The 13,385-nt window shown below is 37.8% G+C and overlaps 1 protein-coding gene across 6 annotated transcripts in view; it reads left to right on the top strand.

Moving 5' to 3' along the window:
- si:ch211-272n13.3 (ankyrin repeat domain-containing protein 26) overlaps nt 1–13,385 on the top strand; it is a 186,311-nt gene that overhangs the window by 122,674 nt on the left and 50,252 nt on the right. For all 6 annotated transcript variants that reach the window (XM_051935904.1, XM_051935913.1, XM_051935908.1 and 3 more), the window contains one exon: nt 1,904–2,056. In XM_051935904.1, the coding sequence (XP_051791864.1) occupies nt 1,904–2,056 (153 nt within the window). The remainder of the gene's footprint in view (nt 1–1,903; nt 2,057–13,385) is intronic.

The following is a 13,385-nucleotide window of genomic DNA, read 5'->3' as shown; positions in this document are numbered from 1 at the left end:
GATTTTGGCTGTATGTTTGGGGTCGTTGTCCTGCTGCAGAATAAATTGTCTTCCACAACCTCACCTTGGTAGCAGAGTTTGGCTGTTCCTCACCCAGTTTTAAGCCTCCTACACAGCTGTTTCTGTTTCAGTTAATGACTGTGTTTCAACCTACGTGTGAAATTGATGATCATTAGTACCTGTTTGGTATAATTGGTTGATCATTCACCTGACTATAATCCTACAAAATCCCTGACTTTGTGCAAGTGTACCTATAAGAATTGATACTGGTTTGAAGGCAAAAGGTAATAACACCAAATATTGATTTGATTTAGATTTTTCTTTTGTTCGCTCACTTTGCATTTTGTAAATTGATAACAATAAACAATCATTATTTATATTTCTGAAAGCATTTTTTGTTTACAGCATTTTTCACACCTGCCTAAAACTTTTGCACAGTACTGTATATATTTATGTATTTGTAAGTGTGTGTGTGTGTTTATATCATCCATCCATCCATTTTCCTAACCTACTTATGTTGACCAGTGTTGCTGGGCAGATGTAGACTATCCCAGCAGTCTACTTAACCTGCATATCTTTAGACTGAGAAAGGAAGCCATTGCACCCAGAGACAATGCACACAAATACAGTGAGAATATACAGACTCACATGTATACAGTATCAAAGGATCAAACTCAGGAAATTAAAGTTTTCTTAGTTCATCCAATATGTACATACACACTTGGCAACCTAAAACCAGTCTTTCACTAAAATACAAAACTCCACAGTCAGAGGAAACTGTATCCTGTTCAACAAATTGAGGGCTAAAGTTTATTTCATTTATGCTAAATGGTATTAAGATAGTCTATTTAACAAATTAACCACAAATCTGAAGTTGAAGAAGTGCCTGCAAAAATGATTTTGTATTTATAAAGTGCTTTAAAATACTTGCCCACAAAGATTATTACAAGTTAGCACTGAATACCAATTTCACTATCAACAGTATTATTATTAATTGTTATTGTTATTAACAGTGCAAATGCTGAATTCGCACATTCTTTATTGGACATGGTGTACTATGCAATGTATAAATTTCATTGAGTTGGGAGTTGACAACACCATTGCTTTTCAATTTCATATTACATGTCTTTTATTACACTGAATTCAAGTAAATTTTTTCATTTTTTTCTGATGTCAGAATATATGCAAAAAAAATCAATATTTCAAGAGCGTAATGAAAAACACAGAAGTCAGTACTGGGAGTTCAAAAAGCACATAATGTATATTATGAAAAGTGAACAATTCTGACTATTATTGGCTATGCATTAGTCTGAATTCAGGATGTAATTATACTATTAGAGCAAGATATAATTTTAATATGAGCTTTATGCCTACTTTTTGTTATTTAAAATATCACATAAAATATCATGATTTAAGTCATGATAAAGGAAATACAGTAGAACCAGTATTAAAGAAACAAGTATTAAGGAAAATATAAATAAAATGAAAAAATATAGAGTCATAATTTGTGCTGAATAAATTAATTTACTTGTCATGATACAGGCTTTTTTGTCCTGGAACAACTGCCAACATTCTGCATGATACATGTATATAATTCTTGAACTATGAAACATCTGGTCAGAAATTTAAACTTTAAAATTTAGAATATCACACCCACTTGAAAATAAATGTAGGGTTATATGATTTTTTTTCTTTCATATATTTTATATTACCTGGTGATTGCAAAAAAAAAGTAGCATCATAATCTGAAGTAGGAGAGTTCATTGGAATAAATGCTGTTGTTGTCTGGTAATGAATTTAAGCAAAGTGGCTAAAAACGTATTTTTTGTGAAAAAAAAATGCACTAAAGTAAAATAATATTGCAATGACCATTTGTTTTTTTTATCATTTTGTTCTTGGCCAGACTACATTAAGACAACTTCAGCAGGAACTTGCTGATGCCTTGAAAAAGCTTTCCATGTCTGAGGCATCACTTGAGGTCAATATCCGGTATCGCAGTGACTTAGAGGAAGAAAAAATACGACTGCAAAAAGATATCGAGAGACTAAAAGGAAAGGTATGTTTAGCAATAAGCAATTTTCCTAGTTTACAATTATAATTTGTCAAAAGAAAATATACAAACTGTAATAAGCAACTTAACATTATTTTTTATGATAACATATTTCTTTGAAACAGGTTGTTTTTGCTTTGAATCGAGTTCATACTAGCTAAATGTATAAAAGACAAAAATGGAGATGGAAGTGGAAGGTTCTCAAATATTAGGTTTTTGCTCCACTTTTTGTTTTTGCCATTTCACTTCCATTTGCATTTTTTCTGTCTCTCTCCCTGCTCTACAGTAAGCCTCCCACTTCAAGTACACTCCATATATTATGTTCAATGTAAAAGTATTTATCCGGTTTTAATTTTTCTTTCTGGCCACATTAGGCAACTGTTAATTGTATTTTAGATATACTTCTCTGATCATATACATAGAAATGTTTATCCATATTACTAACCGAGAATGCTAAACCGGATGATGGACGCAGGCACATCCGGCCATGGGCCGTAGCTGCAAAAAGACGTACTGCGCCGGCGCAACAAACAGTCCGCGAGAGTCGGCTGAGGACCCGAGAAAGGCGGACAAAAGAGGGCGAGAGAGGCGGATGAGGGTCCGCGAGAGACGCAGGCGCAAAAAGAGTCCGACAAGAGCACAGAAAACAGGAGTGAGCACATACAGAAAGGAGTCACAAAAATGAGGCCCAACAAGCACCAAAATAAGGAAAAAAAACATTAAAGAGTACTCAAACGAGGGGAAAGCACGAAACTAAACACACCAAAAAAAAAAGAACAGACGAGCGCACAATAGCAAGGCACGACCATACCCCCGCCACCCTACAGGCACGGGACGGGACACACACCAAGAGGGGGATTCAACAAGCCCATGGAAGACCAAAAAAAAGAACACAAAACCACCCCACAGACCCTACAAGCAAGGGACGGGACACACAAAGAGGGGGAGAGAGGCGGATGAGGGGCCGCGAGAGACGCAGGCGCAAAAAGAGTCCGACAAGAGCACAGAAAACAGGAGTGAGCACATACAGAAAGGAGTCACAAAAATGAGGCTCAACAAGCACCAAAATAAGGAAAAGGCACATAAAAGAGTACTCAAACGAGGGGAAAGAGTACTCAAACGAGGGGAAAGCACGAAACACATTGCACACGAAACTAAACACACCCAAAAAAAAAGGACAGACGAGCGCACAATAGCAAGGCACGACCATACCCCCCCCCACTACCCTACAGGCACGGGACGGGACGGGACGGGACACACACCAAGAGGGGGATTCAACAAGCCCATGGAAGACCAAAAAAAAGAACACAAAACCACCCCACAGACCCTACAAGCAAGGGACGGGACACACACAAAGAGGGGGATTCAAACAAGACACAGGAACACAAAAAGAAACAAAACGCTCGCGCAACAACGATCCCCCCCACACATCCATAAGAAAAAATGTCTCGCCTCCAAAAACGCAAAGCTCAACTAAAGCTTCTAACTAACGATGTACCTAAAAGTAAAAACTTTATGAACTGCATTAGATCCTACAATAGTTCATTTGCTTTTGCATATACCGGAGTAAATATCAGGCCACCAAAAGGCAATGGACCATACTGCTTTCGCATATGTGCACAAATACTGCATCGCATTGGAACAGTGCACCCTGAAACAAATCAACAACGCAAATATGCACAAATCTACATCCTAGATCCACATTACGCAATCTATCAATCAAAGTGTTGCATCGCAACAGGCACGGATTCAAAACGAAACACCTCCCGTCTCAGACATACGTTAATGGCAGCGAAGGCTACAACGGGCTTCTCACACAGCACAGGCAAATCGATTACAGCTCCAAAACAACACGTCCCAAATACTACACATGCAACAACGCGCCTCTCAAACGGCACAAGGAAAACATACACCAGGAAAATTCATTCGGATTAATGAATGTCATTTGCAATCATTGTCATTCAGTTCACTTCCCTGAACAAACAACTGGCAATACAAGTTATACATTTACACGTTGTTGTCAAAAGGGTCAAATTAGACTGCCTTCTTTACATTCATATACTGAATATCTACAGAAGCTTATAACTGACGATGTACCTGAAAGTTAAATCTTTATCAACTGCATTAGATCCTACAAATCGGTATCCACTATGAACATTAACGGTGGCACTGCACGTGACATCCGTCTTGAAAAAATGTTGTTTATTGATGAATGTTCAATGGCATGAAGTCACTTACTCAACACCATTCATAAACTTCTACAAACGTTTATGAATAATAATATTCGATTTGGAGGAAAGGTACTTTTATGAGGAGGAGATTTTAGACAGTGATTAGCTATTCTTCCAGATGCCATGCACTCAGCTATTGTTCAGTGCACCTTAAAATACGCAGACAATTGGCATTACTTTCAAAAGATACAGTTAGTAAAAAAGATACGATGTCCAGAACCAGATCATAACAATTGCTTATTACAACTGAGAGATGGTACACTCACCAATACAGATGGACTTCAGCCACATATTATTACAATTCCTCAAGCCTTTATCTGCGACGACTTAGTTACAGAGACATTTGGAACAGCAATCTCATTAGACCAAATGCCCCTTTTAACACAACGCACTATATTATGTCCAAAAAATATTAATGTGGAAAACATAAATACCCAAGTCATTCCATTACTTCCTGGAGAGACACAACTCTTTCTAAGCTCTGACAAACTTGACTCTGATCACAACAATAACCATCTTAAATGACCTTACAAGTTCTGAGCTGGAATTACCTTTTACACTTAAACGGCGTGTACAAAGAAATTTTCAAATAAACCTTTACACTGTGCCACACACTTTATTGTTTGATTTCTATTTGCATCATCTACACCGTCACACTATTCTATATCTCATTCATACATCACGCTCTTTGTCATTCCCAACACCAGGGGTTGGCGAGCGAAGCCCACCCCACAGACCCTACAAGCAACGGACGGGACACACACAAAGAGGGGGATTCAAACAAGACACAGGAACACAAAAAGAAAGAAGACGCTCGCGCAACAACAATCCTCACCACCCCCCCCCACCCCCCCCCCCCAACAAACACACATCCATAAGAAGTGACACCCAAAGCCACATATTCTAAAGTGAATGTCAACACCTTCACACTAGACAGCATAGGTGTCAGCATAGGTGGATCTCCTTACAATAAAGCACTATTAACCGTTCAACTGCAGAAAAGGAAACATATTAACAGTGACTGCGATCCTCCGGAGTGGCAGCAAATCTGTTAATAAATGGTCGTACATGTCACTCAATATTCAAAATACCGGTCCCAATCACAGAGACATCAGTATCCACTATGAACATTCACAGTAGCAATGCCTGAGACATCCGTCTTGCAAAACTGATAATTATTGATGAATGTACAATGGCATCCAGTCACTTACTCAACACCATTGATAAACTTCTACAAACGTTGATGAATAATAATATTCCCTTTGGAGGAAAAGTTCTTTTATTAGGAGGAGATTTTAGACAATGCTTAGCTATTGTTCCACATGCCATGCGCTCAGCTATTGTTCAGTCCACCTTAAAATACGCAGACAATTGGCATTGCTTTAAAACAATACAGTTGGTACAAAACATGCGATGTCCAGATCCAGAATATAACAGTTGGCTAATACAACTGGGAAATGGTACACTCACAAATACAGATGGACTTCACCCAGATATTATTTCCATTCCACAATCCTTTATCTCAGACGACTTAGTAAAACAGATATTTGGAACAGCAATCACATTAGACCAAATACCCCTGTTAACACAACGCACTATATTATGTCCAAAAAATATTAATGTTAATCACATTAATAACCAAGTCATTTCATTACTTCCTGGAGAGACACAGATCTTTCTAAGCTCAGACAAAGTTGACTCTGATGACGACAATGAACATATAAATTTCCCCTTAGAATATTTGAACACTATTAACCCTGCCGGATTACCACAACACGACCTTGCCCTTAAAAACGGAACAATAATCATGCTATTAAGAAACCTTAACACAAAACAGGGTTTATCCAATGTCACACGGTTAGTCGTCAACACCATGACACGCAATGTTATTCAAGCGACAGTTCTTACAGGATCACATGCTAACAATACTGTTCTCATTCCTAGAATTGACCTTACAAGTTCTGAGCTAGAATTACCTTTTACATTGAAACGCCGACAGTTCCCCATTAAACCTGCATTTGCCATGACCATCAACAAATCACAAGGACAAACCATGGACAAGGTTGGCATCTACCTCTCTGAACCCGTTTTTGGACATGGACAACTTTATGTTGCCTTCTCACGTGTTCGCCGTTCATCTGACGTTAAAGTTAAAATTATAAATAATCCATGCCAAGGAAGACTCATTCAAGGACAAGACACCATCTTTACTGCTAATGTTGTATACAAAGAAATATTCCAATAAAACATTAATATATGACAAACACTCTATTTGTTATTTCTATGGGCATCAACCAAAGCTGCACACTATTCTATATCTAATTCATACATCTGACTCTTTCTCATGTCCCAACGCCAGGGGTTGGCGAGCGAAGCGAGCAGGGGGCGGAGCCCCCTAGTGTTAATATAGAATAGACTGACCTCTGCTCATTTACAAATGTAACCTTAATGAAACATACCTTAATTAAAGATAGGCATTTATAATTCAGGGTTGCCATTCAATTAAATTTGATCATAACTCACTTGACTATAAATAGTATACAATAAAGTATAATATTTTTCATTTTTATGACATTTTAGCATTTATAGAAAGTAGTATTATTAAAAAATATAGTACTTGCTTTATTCAAATACATTCATTCATAAACAAAGTATAACGTTTAAAGAGAAAAAAATGTTTTTATTGCATGTGAAAATTCCAGTTTACAAGAGTAATGTTTTTCTGATGAAAAGTAATTGCTGTGAATAATTAATTTCCTTTTGTAAAGTTCCATTCCAAGTTTTCTCTAACACATTCAGTAATTTTTGTAAATTGCTTGTACAAAGCTCTGCACTGGGGAAAAATTATACTTCATTTTGATAAGACGGTAGTTCTGCCAGAGAATAGTGGATATAGAACATGACTCTGGTTTACTGTACCAGGATCCTCAATAGCAGCTTCTTATATTTTGCAGTTGTTTTGTTTTTTAATAAAATACATTAGGGCTGCAACTAATGATTATTTTGGTAGTCGACTAATCGTTCAATTTTTCGATTAGTCACGATTATTTCATGCCTGACTATTTTTTGATGCCTGCGACCTGTGGTTGCACATTCTGTTCTGGGCTCCAGTGCATGTCTTTCCTCATCTGCTCACCTTTGTCCACCTGTGAATGTCACCCTGATGTCTCTGCATTAACATGATTAAAATTAATAATAATCAAATTAAAATAACAACCAGTGAAACATATGAATTTGAAAATAATCAGATGTTTTTATATTAGTGTGACCATCACAATAAACAAGAAATACATTAAACAATACAAACTAAAGTGCACATAGTCTTTTAAACAAAAAAAGTGTGTTTTACTTGACCAAAAATGGCCACTGGTGTGTCTTAAAGTCCAAAAGTTTAAATAAAGCTTCAATTCAAATAAAATTAAACAATAATGTACAGTTTATAAAAGATTCAGTTCATATATTCCTGATTGCAGTGCAGGAACGTGAGCATTTCAACATGCCCTGGTGTGAGGCTGGCTCTCTTCTTTGAGACAATGTTCCCAGCTGCTCAGAAGAGACGCTCAGCGGGAGTAGAGGTAGCAGGAATACATAAGAATGATTTTGCCAATAAGTCAAGAGTGGGATACTTTGCCTCATTTGCCTTCCACCAAGACAGAGGATTTTCTGTCTTCGAGATGGGCTGCTCTCCAAAGAACATCAACACCTGGCATGGGATAACAGATACAAATTAGCCAGTTGGCTACATCTGAAATGTTTAATATTGACATGTCTAATATGCACTATTTTTATTTCAATAAATAAATCTTACTTCATTAGTGATCAGTTGTTCGTGAGCATCTTCTTCCGTGTTCTCATTGTCGCTGTCTGTTGAATCACATCCAAGCAGTGAATCTAGTAGAAGTCTATTTGAAGTTCTCTCTGCTGAAGTTGAAGCATCCTCATCATCTGGTCCTGTTGCTTCTTTGTGCCCCGTGGCAAGCTGGGTGTTTTGAGTAATACTCCCATCCGTGGACTGGAGGGTCAGAGCCTGTATTTTGTTCTGAACACTGAACCTCTCTTCTGGTTTCAGGAATTTCAACTTCCGAAAACGTGGGTCTAGTGCAGTTGTAATGATCAGTTTGTTTGGATCATCATCTTTTAAGGTGACCTCTCTTGACCAACGTGCAGTGATCTCCTCTAAAGCAGCTGCCTGGAAGGCCTGCACAGCAGCTGTATCATAAGCAGTGTGGGTGGATTTTAGAAGCCCTTTGACCAGTGGAGGCAGAGCAGAGACAGTTACATAGCTTTCCCCATTCAAGTAGACTTTAGAACATTCAAAGTCCTGGAGAGCTTTAGCCAGCTCCTCTAAAATGATCCACTGATCAGCTTTGAGGTCTAGGTGTTGTTTCCCTCTTTGTGTTACTGTTGGGTCAGACAGAGTTGCAGTCAGTGGCCATCTTTGTTCCAGGAGGCGAGTTATCATATAATAAATGCTGTTCCACCTGGTAAGGACATCTTGGACAAGGTCCCACCTGTTTCTGCTTAGTCTTCAGCTTGCTTGAAGTCAGTTTACTTTGTTTAAAGTGCTCTACAAGACACCTTGCTGCTCCAAGTGCTTTACTGATCTGAGGGTGTTTCAGTGCATTATTGATCACCAACTTCAAATTGTGGCCTGCACAGCGGACAGACGTCCACACCTGTTTTTCCTGCAACTTATTAGCAGCCAGGATGACATTGGAGCCATTGTCATGAACAACTGCCACAATTTTGCTTGGAGGGATCTCAAACTTTTCCACAGCCTGCTCAATCCATGCGGCGATGTTTGTCCCAGTGTGTCGTTCTTCTAATGGCATGGTTATGAGGCTGAGGCTAATGAGCTTCCAATCATCACTTATAAAGTGGCAAGTGATACCAAGATAAGCCTCTGTGGCAACACTGGTCCAGGCATCAGCTGTTAGGGCAATCTTGTTCTTGGCTGATTTAAGAGTAGTTTTCATCTGAGTAATAGCAGATTCATACTTTCCCTCAATGAGCTTTGTAAAATAAGTTCTGGAGGGTAAGGTGTAGTCTGGATGAAATGTGTTGATCATCTGCTTGAAGCCGTTGTCTTCAGCCATAGATATAGGTTGCATGTCATTGACAATCATGTTCAGAATGCTTTCTGTAAACACTTCAGCCTTTTGAGCAGTGCAAGAGCCTCTCTTCAGGATAAACTTGTCTACACGCCTTTGCTTAGTACCACTGAAACATAAAAAGCAACAGAGAAACGTATTTTAATCATCACACTCTGAAGGAAAAGTGTTGTAGTTTATCACATCATGTACTATATTATGCCAAACTAAAAAAATAACGGACTAAAATATGTAACAAGCTAATTACTGATATACTGCAAAACACAAGTTACCTAACGTTAGTTATAGATGGTTTACTATTCATATAAACTCAAATATTATACGAAAAAAGAAGAAAAAAAAAACTACAACAGCTCAGCTACTCCTATTCACTCGTTTACTATAGCTCCAAACACGTTAGCAAACATAACTGAAATTATATTCACTAAACCCTTAAACTGCCGTAACCGGCTAGGGTCGGTTTCCAGTGCAATTTGGAAGCATGCCGAAGCCGAGTATATGTGACGATATACATTCAGCGATGTACATTCATTGAACTCCGCAACTGGCTATATTTGCTTCAGAGTAATTTGCCAGCACACCGGAGCTGATTAGTCAGTGCCGTATATTCGTTGAGCAGCCAGCTCACAACCACTGCCGGCCCAGGCAGAACTGCAGCCCTGCTGTCCCTGGGATTCAGCCGCTGCACTAGACGAGCCTGCAATCATCAGCGTTTACCTCTGTGTTTTTGCATGCAGCCAGTTCACGTGCAGTTGGCTCGGTGATTTACTTAATCAATGGCGTCAGTTGCACCTTGAACATATAATAATAGATTGTTGCAGTAGTTTTTTTAATAGTTTTATAGTTCATTTGCAGTGTGTAAAATGATCAGTGTTGCAGTAATTGTGATGCTCTTTGCATGAAAAAAATACGTTTTCCATTAAAATTTCACATTTTCTTTGTGAATTGTGACGTTTACTTAAAAAGTGCAGCTAAAAAGTATTTGGTGTCCAGGGATGCATTAACCCCCATGTATGTGGCGGTTTAAGGGTTAACTATCATTGTCGAAACCTTGATATACACATTATAGTACAAACATCAAAGTTAACACGTGACACTAACTTTATTCGCTAAAACTTACCTCTCAAGAGACGGCGGCATCACAGCTCCAGGATGCTTGCGTATCAGATGCTCATGCATCGCAGTGGTGCTGCCGCGAAAAGAAAGCTCCGCTTTGCATAATCTGCATTCAACTTTTTTTCTTTTTCGATGAAGTGCTCCCACACTTTAGAAAGTTTCTGTCTCGATTTTTTTCCATCTCCTTCCTCCTTCTCTAGCCGACTCGCCATTGCAACCACATTTATTTTCCACTACATTCTTCTTCTCATCAGACATTCTTCTTCGTTGGTAGGATTGTGTGCAGTCTTGACAAACAATAACAAACGATACTGCCCCCAGACGTTCATGTAGTGCATTGCAGTCATAAAAACCAATGTGGTTCTTTGTGACTGGAGCCTCTTTTGAAGGTTCTGTTTATGACACGTCAACAATAAAAAATCCGCGTCGATTATTTTTTGTAGTCTACATCGTCGATTATGTCGACTAATCGTTGCAGCCCTAAAATACATTTATATATCTTAAAGCAGCATATTAAATGCTGGTAAAAATGTGCTATTCTTGTTTAACAGAACATACAGTGCTCTCCACTATTATCGGCACCCATTGTAAAAATTAGTAAGAAGTGTTAGAAAAAAATCACCTTTTGCTGAAGAACCATCATCTTGCACTGAAAAAATGAGAAACATCTGACTTTTAGTTGGAACAAGTTTGTTCAAATAAAAACAAAGCCCTCATCAAGAAATAGATATTTTTAACAAAAACACATATGCCACAATTGTTAGCACCCTGCATTTAATACTTTGTACAACCTCCCTTTGCCATTATAACAGCACAGAGTCTTCTCTTGTAACCTTTTATAAGGTTGGAGAATACAAAGCATGGCATCTGAGACCATTCTTCCTTACATAATTTCTCCAGATCATCCAGGGTCCTAGGCCCTCTCCTGCGTACTTTCCTCTTCAGCTCACTCCACAGATTTTCAAAAAAGGTTCAGGTCAAGGGACTGAGATGACCATGGCAGAACTTTGAATTTGTGGTCAGTTAACCATTGAAGGGTTGATTTGGACATGGGTTTTGCATCGTTATCCTGCTGGATGATCCAGTGACAACCCAGTTTTAGTTCCCTGGCGGAGGTAGCCAGGTTTTGATTTAAAATCTCCTGATATTTCATGGAATCCATGATGCCATGTACCCTAACAATGTTTCCAGGGCGTTTGGAGGAAAAACAGCCCTACAAGATCACAGAACCTCCAGCATATTTCACAGTTGGAACAAGGTTTTTTCATTATAGCCATCCTTGTTTTTGCACCAAACACACTTTGCATGTTTATTGCCAAAAGTTACATTTTTGTTTCATCAGACCATAGAACATGGTTCCAGTCAAAGTTGCAGTAACGTTTTACAAACTTCAGGTGCTTACGTTTGAGAATAACTGACAGAAAAGGCTTCTTTCTGGTATACCTTCCAAATATTCTGTTGGCATGGAGATGCCATCTGATGATGGTTATGGAGACTTGATAGCCTCAGGATTTTACTTTTTCTTGCAATTCCCCAACAGTGATCCTTGGAGATATTATTGCCTCTCTTACCATCCTTCTCACTGTACGTGGGGGTAAAATAAACTTGGGTCCTCTTCCATGCAAGTTTGTCACAGTTCCAACTGATTATCATTTTTTTATTATTGCCCTAACTTTAGAAACAGGCATTTTCAGGTGAGTAGCTAATTTTTTTATAACCATTCCCTGAGTTATGAAGGGCAACACACTTCTTCCTCATTTAGCTTGAGTGTTCACTTTTCTTTGCCATGATGATGGTTGGCTAAGGAAATTTGGTTCAGTGTCTCCTCACATTTATATCCCAGTTAATCAGGAAGTCATTGATTTCAGATGGAAAGTTCCTATACACTGCAATCAACTTAACAATGTCCAATTTAAATGGGAAACATGCTTCAGTTACATTGTTTCACATTAATTTCCAAGGGTGCCAACAATTGTGGCACATGTGTTTTTGTTAAAAATGTGTATTTCTTGATGCGGGCTTTGTTTTTCTTTGAATGAACTTGTTTCAATTAAAAGTCAGATGCTTCTCATTTTTTCAGTGCAAGATGATGGTTTTTCAGCAAACTGATTTTTTTCTAACCCTTCTTACAAATTTTTTTACAAGGGGTGCCAATAATAGTGAAGGACACTGTATTTGTGAATATTTTTCTTCTGAATATGCCACCATTCTTTAGAAGAATTGTAGGTGTTTTAATATCACAATATTTCTTGATAATCCAAGATGCTCGCCATCTTCATTTGTTTTTTTGTTTTTAAGTTACAGTAATGGAATAACTATAGTGTTTGTAGAATATAATTTAGTTATGGTCATTTTTAGTTGTTTGTCTAGTAATTGTGTTTCACAATAGTAATATTTATTAATTTCAAGAAACCTTTCTGCCTGTGAAATAATGTACTAATACTGTTCTTAAACTGAAGTGGGCTTATGAATGTTATGAGTATTACGAATCCTTAGACATAGTTCAAGATCATTTTCAAAGCATCCTTTCATGAAGGTATTATGGCTTCAGATAAAACTGACATTTGAATACTGACACTGTCTTCACTTTTTATTCTTTGCATAACATTATTCTTACAATGAAATTTGGGTTGTAATATTTTATACCTTCCTCAGAATTTCTTGAAAACATTACTTTACTTTGTTGTTTTTTAAGAATGTGAATCCATTTTTACACATTTTCTATCACTGTGTGATTTTTGGAGCATTTGTTTTTTCAAAAAATCAAAAATCCTTGTATTTAGAGTGTTACACTGCAGGATTTTGTTCAAACTACTGTAAATTCTTTATTTAAAGTTAGTTCCTGCTGTTAATGAAGTTTATTCTCTACATGTACCC

Source organism: Erpetoichthys calabaricus, chromosome 1 (assembly GCF_900747795.2).
Source record: "Erpetoichthys calabaricus chromosome 1, fErpCal1.3, whole genome shotgun sequence".
Lineage (NCBI taxonomy): Eukaryota > Metazoa > Chordata > Cladistia > Polypteriformes > Polypteridae > Erpetoichthys > Erpetoichthys calabaricus.
The sequence above is the reverse complement of the archived record's forward strand: the minus strand, read 5'-3'. Positions and strand labels throughout refer to the sequence as shown.